This window comes from Pteropus medius, unplaced genomic scaffold (genome assembly GCF_902729225.1).
Source record: "Pteropus medius unplaced genomic scaffold, Ma_sr-lr_union100, whole genome shotgun sequence".
Classification (NCBI taxonomy): domain Eukaryota; kingdom Metazoa; phylum Chordata; class Mammalia; order Chiroptera; family Pteropodidae; genus Pteropus; species Pteropus medius.
This window is the reverse complement of record NW_024354499.1, coordinates 146,711-165,880: the sequence shown is the minus strand read 5'-3', so window position 1 is coordinate 165,880 and position 19,170 is coordinate 146,711. Positions and strand designations below refer to the sequence as shown.

General features: G+C 45.0%; 1 protein-coding gene and 1 long non-coding RNA gene across 3 annotated transcripts in view; one reads left to right on the top strand and one right to left on the bottom strand.

Annotated features, from left to right (window-relative positions):
* MEIS1 (Meis homeobox 1) overlaps positions 1-15,416 on the bottom strand; it is a 128,639-nt gene extending 113,223 nt beyond the window's left edge. For both annotated transcript variants that reach the window (XM_039852792.1, XM_039852793.1), the window contains exons 1-6: positions 15,150-15,416; positions 13,039-13,265; positions 11,084-11,225; positions 10,521-10,571; positions 9,687-9,737; positions 8,092-8,238 (exon numbers count right to left, since the gene is read on the bottom strand). In XM_039852792.1, coding sequence (XP_039708726.1) covers positions 8,092-8,238; positions 9,687-9,737; positions 10,521-10,571; positions 11,084-11,225; positions 13,039-13,265; positions 15,150-15,161 — 630 coding nt within the window. In that variant the 5' untranslated portion in view covers positions 15,162-15,416. The remainder of the gene's footprint in view (positions 1-8,091; positions 8,239-9,686; positions 9,738-10,520; positions 10,572-11,083; positions 11,226-13,038; positions 13,266-15,149) is intronic.
* Positions 15,417-15,482: 66 nt separating this feature from the next.
* On the top strand, positions 15,483-17,938 carry LOC120594521 (uncharacterized). Its single transcript, XR_005650589.1, has 2 exons — positions 15,483-16,384; positions 17,238-17,938. It is a non-coding gene; the product is annotated as an uncharacterized LOC120594521 (long non-coding RNA).
* The last annotated feature ends 1,232 nt before the right edge of the window (positions 17,939-19,170 follow it).

Below are 19,170 nucleotides of genomic sequence, written 5' to 3'. Positions count from 1 at the left end.
ATAATAGTCATAAACACACTTCACTTTAAAGAGTTTCTACAGGACATAATGTGAATGCAAATGCAGAATAAAATGCAAATCATGGAGGTCTGGGACCAAATATGAACTATCAGTTAAGAATCCAGTCACTGAAAACAAACATTTAAGCCTTAAGAGGAAGAGTGAAAGGGGCTGATAGGAATCTTTATATCAAGTTTTCACAGCCCTAGGGAAGGCAAACAAGAACAACAGTTTTCAGTTTTTCACCTAATTGTAAAGCACAGGTTGGGAATATTTGATGACTTTGGTCTCCATTCATTCCTTTTCTAAAGTGAGCAACATTTTTCATCTTTGCAGGAAAATAAACCCATGTGTAATAACCTATAAGGTACTAAACTAGGAAATAAGACCTAGCAAACTAGTTCAAGTTCAAATTGCAGGAATGGGGGACTACCAAACAATAGAAAAGAAGTGATCAGAAAAAGAAAGAGCCGCAGGGCTGCCTTGCTAAATAGTAACCAACAATCCGGATCATAAAAGTGCTGCATTGTGCTCCATGTTGCATTGTGAAGTGTAAGGAAAAATCTGCAGAAATGGGAATTCATCAGCAACAATTAATTCCAAGTTAGCATGTGTTGGCAGGAAATAACGCTAATATTACTCAAGATGTTATTTATTTACTTACTACTATCTTCTAAATGAGTCAAAATAATGTATGGTTAAATCTATGGTAAAATTTAAGACTTTATATTGTGTGAAAATGAAAAAAGCAGCAAGACTATAAAATGTTGCTTAAACTTGTTAAACTCATAAAAAGTTGCAGTAATTTTAAAGTATTAGTAAACTTCGTAGTACCAACAGTGTTTCTTTTCTGTGGAAAATCTGATTTCATTTAAGTTTTTAAAAGAACCATAACATTTCATACTCAAGGTTCTTTACCTCATAATTATAAATCCTATTAATTCTAAACAGAGTCATGAAAAGTATCAAGGGAAGAATCAATTGCAGAAATGTATTTTTGAGGATCATACATAATTAAAATTTATTTTCACAACTTATTTATTTATCCTCCATTTGTTTGTGCCATATACAGCATAGCAGTGCATATGTCATAGAAAAGCCACAACATGGTTATTGCATATCTTAAAGAGAGTTAATGACTTACTTCTGGTTACAATTTGTATTTAAGTGTATGTGTTCATGACACCAATAAACAACAGGTGTATAATTTAATAAATGTAGAAATAAGCGAAATAAGCTTATTTTACTAGAGAATATGCTTTTTATGGTAGATTTTAGGAATTTTGAACCAAGAAATCCAGAAATATAAAATAATTTCAAAAGATTTGCACTCTTGTGTTTTCCTTTAACAAGAACATATTTCCTAGATTAAGAAATGCTATTTGGAAAGAGTGTTCAGAGAGAGTCTAGTAAAGTGTTGCCAATTGCTTTAATTCTGCATGCATGAATGCATTAAACTGATTGAAATCGAATTCTAGCAACAAATATTTAAATGGATATATTCTTGTTTATTTCACATGGTAACTTTTATACCATTTATTAAAAAGTCAAATTTGCAAGTGTGGGAAATCCAGCAATTCCCCAATATAGGTATACCTCCTAGACAGGCTGTTTAAGTCTCCCAAAAGCTTCCCCAAATTCCTATAATCCTGAAATCACTGCACATTAAATTAAGAATACAGTGAGGAAGTCTCTTTATCTGTTACAGTATATAGACATACTCGTCTGTTTGAAATGTTCAAAACTGGTTTTATACACACAAGGTTTATTCACAAATATTAAGGATAGTAAAATATCCAAACTTTTATTGGATCCCAAAAGTCGAATTTTGGAATTATTAAAATTCAAATTGGAAGGCTAGATTTTTATGTATTAGACCCTAACTTCTGAAACAGGTATTATATCCTGACATCTCCTGCTGAGTAAGAACACCAAGCCCCACGTGATGTACAACAGTGTTGTTTTACTTGGGATTTTGAAAAATGTTTAAGTCTCACATCTGCACAACTGTCAGATACACTGTGTCACATGTATTCTATTTTTATTTCTTTATTTATAAAATACTTTCCCATAGTTTTGATGTAATTTTTAAACATTAAATTAATTTTTGCACTCAGGATAAATGGCAAAAATTTTTGTTTCATAATATAAATTCAAGCACTACTTTGATACAAATGTGACAGATACCATAATCCAAAAAAAGCAATGTAAAGTGCTACAGTTGCAAACATTTAAGCCTGTGTAACAAAAATGATTGAGAATGGTATCAGTTTACTATCCTTCAACTATCTTTCTGACAGTGGAGTCAAATAATATTGAATTATAGACCTTCTTACAGGAAGCCTTATTTCGTGTTCATTTTTTGATCATCTCCTTGCTAGTCCCTATAGGAATCTGGCTGTATGCCGACTTTCCTTTAAAAGTTTCTGTATACATACTTGGGTTGTGTTTGATGATTAAATGATCTTTTATTAAAACTTTAGCATTCCACATTTGTTTGACATATTTACATTTCAGAAGAAAATATTGTTATTGCAATGGAGAGCATAGCATTACCAGTACGAAAATACTTCATTTGAATTCATATTGACAGTATTTTCATTTATGACAAGTATCTTAATATAACTTGTTATGCATTCTTCAGTTTCTGCAACTCCACCTGTGAGGGAAGGTAAGCTAGTTTTATAACAGTAGGCCCCATGGTAATACTTTAGCCTATCTGCTTGGCCTTAATAAACCTAAGTTTCTATTAAGGACCACAAATAGTCTTTGTTTTTAAGAGTATGGAGTTTTACTGCATAATTTTCCTTCTGTCACCCAGCAACAGCTGTGTTTTAAATCTTTTGGACTATGACAAACATTTTAACATTTAAACATACGAGTGCTTGAAAACATAATGATTTAAAATTTGTTTATTTTCAAAGTTGGGCAATTATAGCATGATATTTCACTTTTTCGAAAGCAGGGCCCATATTTTAATCTTTTTTTCTTCCTCCTCCCTCTCTTCTTCCTCTACTATTTAAGCTTCTCCATACTTTCTAATAAAAGTTTCTAAGTTAGGACAGATAGCAATAGTACACACAACTACTTTATATATTTCCAAATTGTGAGCACTGGAGTCATTCTGGTGAGGCAGGGATTGCTATTTGAGTGACCTATTGCCACAGAGCTAGTTAAATCACTGAACAATAGTTACCGTTATGGGTTTTCTTTGTACAAAGTAGCATTAGTATCACTGCTTTTCATTACCCATGAAACTTGCACTGGGGACTGAGACAGAGTGTGTGTGTGTGTGTGTGTGTGTGTGTGTGTGTGTGTGAGAGAGAGAGAGAGAGAGAGAGAGAGAGAGAGAGGAAACTGAAAAGGGAATAACTTTTGTAGTTTAAGAATTTAGACTTCAAGACATTTAACAATGTAATTGATCTCAACCTATCTGCATATACTCTGTACTTCTTGTTTTTCTAAAATATTTTTAAGAGCCCCTATTAAGAATCAATACAACCCTACTCTGAAATTCACACATAAATACACACTAAAAGCCAATCAGAAAGTAACAATAAAAACACACCTGGTAAACAACTAACTTTTAATTCGAAGGATACTAAGCAATAAAGAGCCTAGAATGAACATCCTAATTAGCCAATGTAGTGACAAGCAGTCAACACCTTATTATTTAATCATTAAAGAGAATCTTGCCATAATTTCCCTTTGACATATTTCAAAAAAGAAATTAAGAGTACACCACATGACCCACAACAACAATCAAAAGGAAAGGTAGGTGATTCTAAGACCCCCCGTGGCTTGCAAGGCCTGTGGACTGACAGGTTCCAGGATTAAGGCATCAAGTGGGACCCTATGAAGTATTTACAATTTAAATAAGCATTTAGAAACAAACTACCTATGGGACCATTTTCCTGTTTCCTGATGTTTCTGTCCAGTTTTCTCATTAGATGAAAATAAATTGTCTGCATTCCCTGTATTAGTAAATATCCGATGGCCTTATCTATTTTTTTCTAAAACAGCCTATCAGATTCATCAAGGACATTAGCAGTCCCTTGCCCTCCCATCCTGTTCCTGGCCATAACACCTCTCCAAAACAAGAAAACTTAAATCTCCCTTACTTGCATCCCTACCCCACTTTACAGGGGTGAAGAGGGGTTTTCAGTCAAGTATAAGTTCAGTTTTAAGATTTTTTTAACTCAAACTATGCCTTGGAAACAATATTCCGGACTTTTAAAATAAAACAATCGCCACCAGGGTTCCCTGGCCCATTGGGAACTAAAGCTCATTGGCCCAGGTCTGCCCCGAATCCCCGAGGCCTGAAGGCCTGATGCTCTACAGGCTGGGCCGCACAGCACAGCCCCGGCAGCCGTCCTCTCCGTCCCCTGGGAGTGCACCAGCACTTGGCGTTTAACCTGGCTGGCGAGCGTGGCTTTCTGGTTCCATCTCCAAGAGCCACATTACTTCTCCCCAGATGTCAGAGACAAATCTGGATTAACATGCAACAGGGCGCCCTGTGCAGCCCGCCAGTTCTCTCCCAAGAGCCGTTAATGCAAATTCAGCCAAGGACCCCCCGGAGAGCTGCTGTTGAATAAAAAATGTAATCCAAAGGGACCATTTCTTTGCCTCCTCGCTGCTTGTAGGAGAACTGGGGCTGGCGCCCGAGAACAGGCCCAGCTAGTCCCCGCTCGCTGAGAGCAAGCCTAGCCACTCGGAAGGTGCCCTTAGGGACCCGAAGACTCTTTGCTCCGCTCTCTTTTCTCTCACGCCTGGTTCTTGGAGTGAAAAATGCTGAGGTTCAAGGAGTGGCGAGCAACAAACAGCCCTCTCGGAAGGACGGCTTCATTCGACGGCTCCTTCCTGGAGCGCAGCGCCTGGAGTCTAGCGTCTGGGCGGCAGAACTCTTCCCCGCCTAACCTCTCTGGGTGTCCCCAGTTCCACCCTGGGCCCCCCAAGCACGCGCCTCGCCTCCCACTCAGACCTGCGTCCTTCTCCACCGCTAACCAGGCTCAACCCTCGCCTCGACGCCTCCAACTTGGGTCCCCCTTTGAGCCCGCTCCCGGGTCTCACCCTTTGCCTCGCTACACGCCGAGGCCCGGAAGCCCCCGGGGCCCCCCGCCGCCCCCGGATATCAGGCGTCGGGGCGTCGGTGCAGAGGTGGGGAGCGTGGCGGTCGAGAGAGGGCGCCCAGGAGGGCTGCGCCCGCACAGACGACTTCAGGGTCTGGGAGTGGGAGTTGGTGGGGCGGGGGCAGGATTACAGCTTTTACTGGCGTCTTAATGTGATTTTAAAACTCAAATCAACAAACAAACAAACAAACAGAAAACCAACAGCACTACAAGGCCAAGTGTATTTCCGCGACTTAGCCCTCCGGGAAACCCGCTGCTATCAAAGTCGTCGATCTCAGGTCCCTGCGCGGATGGCAGCCTTCGCGCCCTCCGAGGAAAAAAATAAAATAAAATAAACCGTGCCGCCAGCAGGCCCTAGAGACAGAGGGGTTAATGAGCTAACGAGGCCCAGCGCTCGCACCACACCTGAAGCATCTAGTCTCAGAGCGCACCCTACGCCGAAGCTCAAACTGGCTGGGCCGCATTCGCAGACAGGTGGCGAGGCCGTCCTTCCTGGACCTAGCCCCCAGGGCACCGCACTAGGGGTCCAGCGTCCCTGGGCATCCTCGAGCAGAACTGGCGCCCACGGGGAGGCCCTAGTACCTTGTCCTTCGCGCCCCACTTCCCAGAACAGGGGATTCCACTCCGCGTCCGAGACACAGCCCCGCTCGCGCCCCGCGCTCTGCACTCCCAGCTCGAAAGGGAGCCCAGGTGCATTCACTCCTGGCTCTAGGGAAGCGGTCAATTAGAAAGTACAAACTTCGGTTTGTTGCCCTCCGACCAGCTGTGACCTAGGTGAGCCCGAGGGGTCACGCGAGCAAGCCCACGCGCACAGGCCAACAGCGCCACCAGCTCAGCCAAAGCTGCGAAGCCCCCTCACAGGCGGCGGGGGTGGGAGGCAGGCTTCTCATTTTATAGGTCGGGGTGGAGAATAAAATGCCTATTTTTATCCAATAGAAATGCCTACCAATCTGCAGCTCAAATTAAGGCAATTGGGTAACAAAGTTTACCGAAGGAGTAGGTGGAAGAACTCAACGATGTTATATCAGTTTTGCATCCCCCCCCCACCAAAAAAATACCCCATAACTTTGGTCCTTTATCTTTGACTTTGATAAAATAATGATTCGTTGAGAAAATGGGGTATAAATCTTCATTTTGGAGGCAATTAAAGTGTTGATTTCATTCATGCCCCTAAGCGATTCTTGTAATTTGCTCAAATAGCTTTATGTACCCAGCACTCCGGAGCTTTTAGAATCCCATTTTCTAGTTAGGCTTGTTGGATTACAATTTTTATTCAACAGCAGCTACCCGAGGGTTGCTCAGCGGAATCTGCACTTACAGCTCGGGGGCGAGGGCTGGCGGCCCGCGGGGCCCGGGCCAGGCCGGGCCAGCAGCCGCCTGCAGATTTCTCACCTCGGCAGGCCGCGCCAGGATTGCGCAGGCTGCCTGTTCTGGGCACTCGTCTACACTGCCGAAAGTTTGCAACTTGGCAAATAATAGTTAGGACGCCGCGCGCTGCCGCTTTTAAAGCTCAGCTCTGCCCGCCCTCCACTTTTCGTGGGGAAAGGAGGATTCAGCCTCTGTCGTGGGGTTCCCCAGAGAAATTCAAACCGGGAATTTATTTTAAGGGGGTGACGTTAGGAGAAGAAAACTTTAAGATGACACCAAGACAGAGAAGTAGGGCACTCGAGCAAGGATATGGCAAAATAGCTGCTGGTCAACAGTGATGTGGCAGATCTTGCAGAGGAAAGCTGCATGACTGGCTGCCCTTTGGCTTAACAAAGGCAGGCTGATCTCTCCCCCAAGACGGGCTCACGTGCCAAGTCAAAGAGAGAAACAACTCTGGGCCTTCACTTATATATGGAAAGGCGGAGAGGCTCGTAACCCAAATCTCTAGACACGTTGCAACAATTCGCAACGGAGAGCTGTCCTGAGCCCTGTTTTATCCCACCCTCTCCTCACTTTCAAGGCATTTTTGCAACTCTTTCGGACCAATCCAGAGACACAGCGACTCGACAGAGAGAGAGACTGGGAGCAAATAGTGATGTTGGGGTGAGAAAGGGGGTGAACTTCCCTCCTCCCCAGCAAGTCCGAATAAAAGTAGTCCCCACTTAGCAAAGCGGCGGAAGAAGAGCCTGGAGGGAGGATGGAGAGCAAGGAAGAAGCAAGCAAAGGCCTGCAGCTGAGAGCCAGCCAGGGTGGCGCGAGGTCCCCCACCCGCCACACCGAGGGAGTCGCCGAGGTGCCCTTAATGCTGACACCTCCAAAAGCTGCCAACCCAGAGGGCCCAGAGCACGTACCAACTGGAGGATGAGTGGAAAAGAAGAAAAGTCCATATTTATCTGTTTTTATACCCTCGGCCTGGTCTTATTTTTTCTATGAAGTACGATAAAATGGGCGAGCTTGCAGCGAGCACTGCACAAAGCAATGTTCAGTGAGGTCTAGAAGCGTTCGGCCGAGGAAAACTGACAAGACAGGCTAATGAACCGTATAGACAGGGAGAAAATAGCCAGCATTTGCTAGATTTCAAACCCTCGCTGTCTTTCTTAGACCACCTATCTTGGGTTTATTCCTAATAAAATAAGAAATAAGCAGACCCTACACTTTTCTTTTCTTCAAGATAGAAGCGGGGGGGAAAATGCTCCAGAACAAAGCCCTACAATCAGAGGCGGTCACTGGCAGTTAACACTCCCATTATTATAGAGGGTAAATAAAATAAAGACAAAAATTAAAAGCGACAAGAAACAGGTCAAGTTTGCAGGCAAAGCTTTTACAAGCTCATCTCTCCAGGTCGAATCCCAGAGCCAGCCTTAATGAAGCAATAATAGCCACATTATTCAAAAATTTTCATTTCGATGGAAATGTATCTAAAAGGGACTTAATCATATGCAAATAATAAAAGGAGGTGGTAGTGACCCAGCAAGCAATATGCATACAGATTTTTTTTTTTTTCCCAGGGATGTTGAAATTGAAAAGCACATACCTGGTCTGTTAGATTTGCTGATCTTGTTATATCTTCACTGTCTGATTTTGATCCTCCTTCTCTATCGTCTATCACCAAATCGATAGGCATTTTCCCTTTCAAACAGCTAATATACCGGTGGCAGAAATTGTCACATAATTCGTGTACCTACATTATGACAGAAATAAAAAAAAATGGAAATATAATCAGAAGTGCATAAATGACATTGACAAGTGCAATCCACCTCCCTTGTGAGATCCAAACTTCCAAATAGGGGAAACACAGGGCAATTGTCCTCCAGAGACCCCCAGATGCAACCAGAATTAGGAATAACTTTCTTTTCTTGCAAAATAGAGATATCCCAGAAAATTGACAGTGACAAGATGATTCACAGGCTACAACATATTCAACACCCGTGTTAAATTCATCTGCTCCCGGGGCTGTGGCCATTAGAGAGGTGACCTGCGTGGGTGACATTTAAGGTACACTATTTAATTTCATCCAGTTACTTTATCATAGGTCCTTTTCCAATGCGTCTAAGAAAAACGCAGATATATATATATATATATATATATATATATATATATATATATATATATATATATATATATAGTCTCCAAAAGACCAGAACTATGGGTGGCATAGGATATATGCCTGACAACCCAAGTCCCCAAAACATATGTAATTAGGGTTTCTATCCATAAGAAGCATATTTTAGGATACTTCTTTTAAAAAAGAGAAGGAAATTAAATTACTAGTACTGATTATATTGTAAAAAAACCTGTAGCCACAAAAATGTATCAAATTGATTATTTTTAAAGAAAAAGACTACTTCAAAATATTTAGTTGTAAGTGGAGTGGTCTCTTACGGGTCCCAGGCATCACTGAGATGCAAAAATTCACCAAGAAACCCAAGCGTGCTTGCAATTTAATGTTAGTTTGAATTACAATGCATTAAGTTTTTATTGCTGAGATTTATAGAACAACTAGCAAAGTCGTGTTACCCCACACCCTTTCTTGAGTGTGAAGGTGGGGTGTATGCAGGATTCGCAGATTCAAAGAATTGACATGATTATCAACTCTGCTTTGTCTCTGCAAAACGGTTTAATGTATCTTCCCTACCACCTCCTCCCTGTCCGATCTCCTCCTCCCCCATCCGCCTCTCCTCTGTGTCTGACCTGCTGCTGCTCTCAGACTGTCTTCCAGAAACTCACTAAAACTAAACAAACTGCCCCCACCCCAAACACACACCAGACGTAGCAAAGAAGAGACAGAAGAGAAAAAGAGGACACAAAGGTATAACCTGTGAAGCAACTCACAACAGCATCCTAAATATCACCCGGGATGCACAGAATTGCAACTATTTATACCAAGCCAGCAAGGTATTAAGAATGAATACAAGGCTAGGGCGTTTGTGATCCCCGTTTTAGTGGCTGAAATTGTAATTAAACTGCAAAGAGAAATGGACACTAAGATTGGCCTTGACAGTAATTACCAGAAAGAAAGACATTTATGCAAATGTCTCAGAAGCCTGAACTTCAGCCATTCAGAACCCTCCCCCCACCCTGTGTATTTGGGGGTGAGGGAGCAAAAGCAAAAGAGGCTAGAGAAATTACCTTCTCTAATTCCAACAGATGAAACCTTAATACTTGTATGGCTTGAATCATCTGCAAAGATACAAAAAGAATGAGCGCCCCATTCCTAGTTTGCAGAAAATTGGCTGTCACAGCTCTAGCATCTCCAGCCCACCCCATCCCCCCAGTAAATAGAGTTATTTTGATTTATGGCAATAACACTAAAACTTAATAGCAGCGACTGGGTACCATCTAGAGGTTTCTATTTCTTAAGGAGAAAAAACAATAGCTAAAACAACAACAAAGCATCTAAGTAGGGATCATAAACACTCTCTTCCCCATGGTTCTCTTCCCTTTCTCAGACCCACTGCCCCAACTGCACCCCCAGAGGGCCACATCCCGGGACTAGATGCTTCTTTGTAAGGTGTGCACAGAAAATAGTCCAATAGTGCCCAAATTGTGGCTTTTCGCACTGCGAACTTTCTGCTGCCTTCCGCACACCTCTCAGGCAAACTGGTGGTTAGGGGGTTCTGGCCCGGTCGCTGCCCTCGTGACGCGACTCTGAAGGCTGGTTAGTCCGAAAAGTTTAAGCTCACACGCTGACAGGCCCGGAGATAAATCCCCTCTCTGATTAGAGCTGCGCTGCCCGGCTGTCATAAAAAACAAAAGCTCGCGTTTCCCGCGCCGCTCGCCCGGCCCCTCTCCAGATAAATTTATTTCCCGGGGATCTTGTCTCGGACTACTTGTCCGTGGACGGAAACATTTGCAGCCGACATGCAACGACGGGAAGACCTGTCTAGAAACCTCAGGGGTCTCAAAGCAAAGCTGGGGGGCTGAGGGGGAGGATGGGGGAGGGAGTAAAGGGTCCGCTCTTACCAAGTTATCCAGTTCTGGATTAGAAGAAAATAGAGGTTTTTCTGCGCGAATCTAAATAGAAGTGAGAAGGGAAGGGAGAGGGGGGAGAAAGAAACATTTGAAATCTGGTCGCCTTTCTAGTTTCTTGCCTCATTACACTGTCGGGGGCAGGATGTAACCGCCGGGAGGGACTCGGTGTCACCGAGTTCGTCCCGCGCAGAAACACTTCAACGTGGATCAAATAAGCCGAAAACAAGCCTAGAGCTCAGGGTGACTTCTACCAGCAGCTACTCTTCTAGAGGACGCTGCCCAGCTGGCCAAGTCCAAGGCAGCTCCAGTGCGTGGTGTTTGTGATTTTATTTTATAGAGGGAGCTTTCTGTGTTAGGTTATGAAGCCTTAAAGAATATGGGCGATTTTGAGTCGCCCACAAACAGACACCCATATTGGAGGAAAATCTCAGGGTAGTTGTAACAGGCATGGCTTAGGGTGGACTATTTGCTGGATACTCTTGCAAATGTGCTGGGTGGGGGGAGGAAGGTCCCCACCTTTTTTCTTTTACTTTTTAAACATTTATTTTGCTGACCTGTTTGGCGAACACGGCTATATCTTCATTGAATGACTCTGACGAGCAGACGTCCCCGCCCGCCACCCCCGGCTCGCGGGGGGTACAAGTAGCTAATTCACATTTCTCAAAAATCAGTGCTAAGAGAGGGAAGAGGGGATGTCTGCAAGAAAATACAACAGTCACAAACAACACAGTGGTTAGTCCTGAGTCAGGGAAAACAGGCGCCCAAGAAAAGCAGCCGGAGGAGCTGAAGGCAGGGACCCCCTCCCTAATTTTGCCATCTACTTTTTTCCTCCCCCTACCCCCCTCCTAGGTGACTGCTCACCTCCCCTTCCTCCTAGGGCCCCGAAGTCGGAGGCCCTAAGCCACGGACTGTGTCTGAGGATCGGTTCAGCATATCTGGCCAGAGAAATTGGTAACATTTGCTAAGAATAAAACCCAAGCGGTTCCAGCAGCCATTTTGAATTAAGTTTCCCACCCGACAAGCCCTCGTCCCTCTGCTGCACATCCAGGACCTGGAGTAGGTGAAAGGCGCTGGGCATAGGGGCTGGGATAGCTCGTTCCAGTGGGCTCCTCCAAGGCGGCCTCGCGAAGCCGCAGGCTGGGGATCTCGGTGGCAGGCGCTCAGCTAACTTGGAGAAAGGACCTCTACGGCTGCGGGACCGGCTGTCAGGGTCTACACCTACCGATCTCCACCCCACAACCCTCGCAGAGCTGGGAGGCGCCTCTTCGGCTCCCTGCATACTGTTCCCTTCGCCGATGTTCCCCACCACCCCCCAAAGAAAGTTCCTTCCAATGGTCCTGCAAGAAAGCCTTTCATTTTGTCTCCGCAGAATGGCAAAGCAGCTAGTACTGCGAGGGGCCTAGATGTTCTTATCTTAGCCCATAAAAGAAGAAAAAAAAAAGCCTCTTCTAATGCCCAAGGAGGTGTCTCAAGTCTTTTATTAGCTCTCACAGCCCAGCTGGAAATTTAACAGTTTGGGGTTCTTTTCAAAGCTTCCCCAAATGTTCTGTCCCAGAGCCTAAACCATTTGCAGTTAACGCTGAGGAGACAACGCTGGGATTTAAACAAGCCCATCACACAAGGGACCAGAAAAATAAAGCAGAAAGGGTTTTTAGCTAGGGATGGTCAGTGTTGCACGATTTTTAAAAAAGAAATAAAAGTTGATGCAAAGTCAAAAGAGGTCCCCAAATTCATCAGCACACAGTAGGCACAAATGACTTTCAAAGGATTTTACTAGTCCAGGGGCTAATCCGATGACGGAGAGAACACGGTGTGAACCGCAGCCAGAAAACAACACGGCCCATATCATCCCGCATCTACTTCTAAATCCTGCAGGTTCGCCTTTGATCACAAAGTCTAAAATAAGTAGAAGTTTCTTAATGTCTGTAACAACTCAGATCGAGCTCCTCTCCTTGACTACAGTGGTTAGACTCTCTAAATGCAAAGCTTTTTCCCCTTGCCTGACCTGCAACTGTCCTCCCTTGATTTTATTGTGCGGTGGCAGAGCCAGCATACGGTTGCTGAGTAAACTTAGCAAGTCAGAACAATCAGTGGCTTAAAAGATTTTCCTTTAAACTAAAAGTTTCGTTCCAACACAAAGGCGCCTACATTTAGAAACCCCCCCAACGCTCTCCCAGCGCATGGGAGAGAGCCAGGACTCAAACCCTCTGAGCTACGGAGCCGGGGTCTGAGAGAGGACGAGGGACCTTGAGCAACTTCTCCTGCACGGCGACCCCTTCGCGGACATGGCCTCGGCGGAGCGGGGAGCTGGGCTGGCGCGGAGCCTGTATAGAGGAGGGCGTCCGGGATGGTAGGCCACCTTCCCAAATTCTCCATGCAGAGCGAATGAAGAGTCATCAAGCAATGTACCTCCAGTCCAGAGACCTCTGGCTTTCCCCTTACCGAGGGCAAAGGGAAATAGGGGAAGCGCCGTTTCTCATCCATTTAACCTGCTGCCCGTTGTACCTACCCATAAATGGCATCTTTATCTCTCTTTAAAGCGTCATTGACGGAGGAACCCATGCTGGGGGCCATGGCGTTGGTGTGAGCTGTGTGCGGGTACTGATGCGAGTGGAGAGGAGGCCCGTGGTTCAGGTGGTGGACCGGCTGCATGGACCTGGCCGCATGCGGGTCCCCATACATCGTAGAGGGGATGCCTACTCCATCCATGCCCCCGTAATGGGGTAGGTCGTCGTACTGCATGACAAACAGGAAGAGAAGCAAGGTTCAGAAGGCCAGGAGGGCAAATGAGAGAGCAGCAAGGCACGGAGCTTATATAATGTCAGTCCAACTGGATCCTTCAACCTGGAATTCGGTGGCCTTGAGTCTTTAGAGATTTCTTATTTAAAAAAAAAATAATAATTTTTAAAGTAAAAATTCTAGGATTCTCGGTGAGACCCGGCTAGGATGAACGGTCTTGCCTTAACTTGTGTCTCTATCAGTAGTTAAGAAATTCAGAATCCTTTAGCAAGGAAGGAAAGAAGAAAGAAGGAAAGAAATGGAGGCATTCTCCTAGAAGGTAAATGTGGTAAAAAGTGCATGTCTCTAGAGAAGGAAATTCAAAATCACAACAATAAAACGTGCCAGGACAGTGCAGCAAACCTGCCTAATTTCACAGCCCCTTCCCATCAGGGAGAATTAAAAAAAAAAAAAAAAGTTAGGATGGGAACAGCTACGCCAAGCACGTGAATTCAGACAGACTTCTTGTTTTATTTCCCTGCCAGCGAGGGTTAGGCAGTCCTGCAAGACACTGCATTTCCTTTGCTTTCCAAGACAAACTAAGCTAATTTATACAAAACTAACTGGTCCCCTTATAAGTGAAACTCAGAGAAGGGTAGATTTTCTTGTACATTAGAGCTGAGTTAAGAATTGGGCAATTTCCATCACAATGTTAAAGAAAATCCATAGTTGGAACAGTTAGTTACTCTATTTTCTTTACTCTTACGAACTTTCTTCCCAGACTAGAAGTCAATGAGGCAAATGTTACTCGTCAGGTTTAAAGCAAATTCAGTAGCAAATTCACATACAACACCACCACCCCCATCTTCTTCCTCCAGAAAAACTTTCATATTGATTGTCATTATTTTTGTTGGCAAAATTTAGCTATTTAGATTTTTCTCATTGGTTCATTCCAGGAAAGTTTTTTTTCCCCTGAACATTTGAAGACATCGAGAGTGAAATGATTTTCAAAGAAAAGAGGAATTGCCACTTTCATCTCCTTAGAGCCAGAGGTGTGAAAAGAGTTTGGAAGAACGCTGACATTTGCCTGAACCAAAGGAGTAAAGAAAAATGTGTCAGCCTAGTAACTTTCTTTTGCAAACAGGGCTTTGAGGGCCAGGACACAAATTATGCAAGGAAGGCTTTTTGTAGACCTCCTTTCTTTCAAGAAACTACCTCAGTTGGGTTGTCATTGTCTCACTTTACTCTCACTACATTTCCATTCAAATAGGAATATTAGGGAAATTAGTATTGCATTTTAGAAGTGAGTAGCTGTGTGCTTAGTATCCAATTAGTGCAGGGATTGTCTAAGAAAAACTTTCAAAGTATTACCTTGCACAAAAATCTATGCACATTAAAATTATTTTTAAAAGATGAATGTTTCCTGATCTAAAAAACCACTGTACTATGGAAAAGTTATTTGCTTAAAAAAGCTGAATACTTCTAATGATATTAAAGATGAACATAATCAATAACATATTAGAAGTTTCTAGCTGCTTCTTTTAGTTTTAAAATAGCTCTAAACTTCTGCTCCCTGAATGCTCACATTATAGCATTAGACATCTAGCGTTTCTGTTTTTTATTATAATTATTATTTTTTAACCAGATGATTGCCCGAGCTTGTATTTTGTTTGTATAGCTGCTGGTTAGGAATCTGTAGAAAATTTGACTACTCCAATTAACAATTACATGTAACATACATAAGTCTACAAATGCATTGAATAAATACTCTTGCTTTAGGCCACGGCTTTAGGAGCCTGATTCAAAAAGACAGAGAAAAAAGGAAACTTTTTAGCAGTGTCTTTCAGCCACGTTTCAATTTAATTTCACATTTGAGTTCCACAATTGTTTTTTAATACGTACCCTTTGCGCCATCGGCCTCCCTGGCTCCCTTCCTACTTCAACTTCTAATATATCCTCTTTAAGGCCAGTGTGAAAAGAAAGAAATACGCAAACTCCCCCGGAAAAAAAATTTTGAAAAAGCAGGACGAAAAATCCCTTAACGTCTCCAGCAACGTGAGCTACTAGTCCCAGATCTTCGGTCTACCGGACCTGAAGCAAAGCGCCGGAGTCACTGAGCATAAAAGCGCTCCGTTTCCAAGACAGCAGCGGGGGCAAAGGAAAAAAAGAGTTAAAGAAAAAATAAAAGAAAAAGAAAAAGAAAAAAGATCTTTCTCCCTAAAATCGTTTAAAAAAAGAGCGCCCCTCAGACCCAACTACCAAATCTCATGGCTTTCTGCCACTCCGGCTGTCAATCACAGGCGAGGTTGTCAACGTGGTGAATGAATGATCATCCGCTCTGTCTTCTTCTGGTCAGAACACCTCAAATGTTAATATTCAAATGCACAAAGCCCTAGCGCTCGCTTCCCTTGAATCAGTCCTAATTCCTAATCAGTTTCTTCTCTTGCTCGCTCTCTCTTTCTCTTTCTCTCTCTCTCCCTCTTTGCAACTGCTGCACTGGAGGGAGATTAGAGGAGGAGGGTTAAAAAAAATGTCTGTCTGAGTTTGTCTTAAAGGAGCCACAATCGATGCTGCCCTCTTGCAGTCCCCGTGCGTGTGTAAAGTGTGTGTTGCACAGGCGGAGAGGTGGATTCCGACCAGAATGCTAGAACCCGGAAGTAGTGGTGGCCATAACAGGTCGCGTCTTACACAATGCATTGGGCTGCAGCAAGTAGGCTCCTCGGCAGGGGTGGGTGCGCGAACCGAGCTCTGGCCGCACTGGAGAAGCAGAGAGGCGCTCCATTAAATCGCACGCCCAGTCACAAACACCCGCACATCCAGGGCACACGCGCACAAACGCGGCCAGCAGATCCCGGCCGCCGGCTTTATTTTCCGTATTCTTTTTTCTCCCTCCCCCCTCCAGACTCTCCCTAAAGCCGACTCTTGAAATAAATTGGGAATAAACGAGGGGTAAGGCAGAGGTGGGAGTTATTTTGCACAGAGCTCTGCGCATAGACTTCAAGACTTTCCTCGAAATTATTGGGGTCTGCCAGAATTTTTCAGGCAGAGGGGGGTGATGCGGAAAGTACTGGATTCTCAGAACTAAGCACCCCAAGTCGAAAAGTCAAACGGGAGAGGGAAGGAGAAGCAGGAGCAAGGTTAGAAAAGGCTCTGCTGAGGAGTCGCAAGAACGTGGGGTGGAGATGTCTGAGGTTTTCTGCAGATCCAGCTTAGAGTTTTTAACTGTCAAAGGTGGACACCCGACCCAAGGAAAGGAAATGCTTGCATTTTCTCACTTCGGGGGTCTGGACGCCCCCACCTCCTAGCCCTGGAGGCCCCCAGCCCCAGCCCTGGCGTCCTGCGCGAAGTGAGAGAGGAAGGGAGGGAACAATGAGCTGAGAGCCGGGAATGTGCCCCCAGCGCCTGTTTACAAACACGAAGCTATTTATGATCGCCGGAAAGCGAAACCCGACGCGGGCTTGGAGCAGCCCAGACCTCGCGGGTGGAGCCGGGGCCCGGGCGCCGCGGGGAGGGAGGCTTTTTCCGATCCGCTCCAGGCGAGGCGGCGGTGCGCCCAGGGCGCGGCGCGACGGGCCGGCGCGTTAGGTTAGGGTTACGGCCGCGCCGCCTTTGTCTTCGAGGCGCTGAGGGGCCCCGGCCGTGGCCGTGCTCGGGCCTGGAGGGACTCGGCGGCCCCAGCTTTTCCCTGACAACACTCCGCGCTCTCCTCCCCAGCCCTTCCCCCACTCCACTCCGCTTTCCTCAGCCCGGCTCAAGGAAAACTCCCAGTACCAAAGACATTCACTTCAGGAGCTGAGGTTTCAGACAAAAAGCTGCCCCTATCCACAACTCGGAGGCTCCAATCAACCACTGATTTGAACTTTCTCCCTTTAAATACCTATTCTCTAGCTAAAACAAAACAAAACAAAAAATTCTCTTCTTTATTCTCTCACTTTAAACTTGCCCTTTATTATTATATTTGATGGTGTCATTTTCATTTTTATTTCTCAGCCCGCCCGATTCTGATCTGCCGAGATGGCTCAGCCGCAGCAGCTCAACCAGCAGGCTGGAAACCTCACATCCCGGAGCAGGGCTCGCAGCTCGCTCGACTCCGAGCAGGATTTTTTCCCCCTCCCTTCAGCTGAAACCTTGCAGAAAACTCCCCCTGCGGTCGACTGGAAAATGAGCTCACCCAAATCTCGGTAGGCAGCGGTGGAGGAGGGCTCGGCCAATCAGGAGGCGCTCCCGCCAGGGCGGACGCGTATTGGCTGCGGGGAAAATCAATTATCAAATAATCGATCAGCAGGGAGCTTCGATCAGCCGGGAATGCAAACTGCCAATCCGGATTCCCGCCCCGATGGTGGCCAAAAGGCTACCCCCACCCCAAAGCAGCCGTCTCCACGCCCCCATCGTCCCCTTCCCCATTTCACCCCGCCAGCTGCACATCGAACCCCCACCCCAAAGGGGAGTATAAGTGGGGGAGAAGAGTTTTGAGAAGGATTAGGGAGCTCCTGTCCGCAGAGATTGTTTGGAAAAGGTTAGGAGCTCTAAAATGTATTGAGGCCAATTGTTAAATGTGCAAACTAAAAGAAAATTTACATCAATCCAAGAGATAGGGTTCAAGTTTCTGTTAAGTGGGCTCTCGAGGAGTAGGGGACACAAAGAGAGCATCAGAACAGAGAACTGGAATCAGGTTCCACCGAGCGACCGTAGCCTCCCTAAGCGACATCTATTGCTTATTTTAGTACTTCGCACGAGTCAGTGCCCAGTTCCCCCCAACAGAGGAGTTCCTGTGAAGCGGAGTAGCTGAGTCTTCCCAGCCTCTCGCACACCGCCCCCTACTCCCACACGCACACACCTTAATACACACAAATTTTAGATTCCTGCTTTTTCCATCGCAAACATGTACAATTTTCGGCACAAACGCCCCTATACATCACGCAGGGAGTTGCTGGCAGGCCCGCATGTCAGCGCCTTATGCCACTACCCGACACCTTTCGTGCCCCCGCGCCCCCGTGAACTTGGAAGCAGAATTTCAGGCCAAGATGAAACCTCTCCGTCTCAGGAAGGCGATTTCTTTCCTTTATTTCTCGGGAAACAGCGCTGGCTGGGCCAGGCAACGCGATTCTTTTCCGATTACAGAGAGAACCAATCTGGGCTGGCAGCCCGAAAGCCCTTCCCCGAACCCTAGCCGGCTACGTTCGACACCTGAGCGCCTTCAGAGTGTTGCTCGCGGGGATGTGAGCACAGTCTCTCCAGCAGGCCCGCCAGGCATCCGCGTGGCTGGCATAGGGAGAAACCAGGGGAGGGGGGCGGGTCAAGCCAAACCTCGACATGGGCACACCTACGTTTATGATCTTTAAATGAACTGCAAGGAAAATTGTGTAAGTGTACTTTAACCGAGAGAAATTTCCCGCGAAATACATTTCGATGACCACAGTAGACTCTTAACAGCACTAGGGCTTCTCCGTCAAGACTTAGGTAACCGGCTTGGAGTTCTCTCAACTCTTCGGCCACATTTTCAAATTTGGAAAAGGCAAGTTTTCCAAATTTGAAAAAAATTATAATTTATTTTTATTGTTGCTTTCCGGTAAATTTTTTTTGTTATTATTTTCTAGCAGAGATGAAAAAAAGAAGGTTCAGGTAAGTCACTCCTTTTCAAACAACCAAAAATTTCAAAGCATTAAGAAGGCTATTGTCTTTTCAACCATGATGTGTCAGATTGCCTTATAAACGTACTTTAAATACCTGCACACAGATTTTCCTTAAAGAAAGAGAGTTTGAGTTTGTGGGCTTGAAGTAAACTCATATTAATTTTGAAAACTTTCTTCTTCCCCTCCCTTTCCACTTATAACTGTGAATCAAATGCTACTCCTAGGCCTTTATAAGATTAATTCAGAACAATCAAGAGACTAAAACACTTTTACAATGTAATTACAGTAGT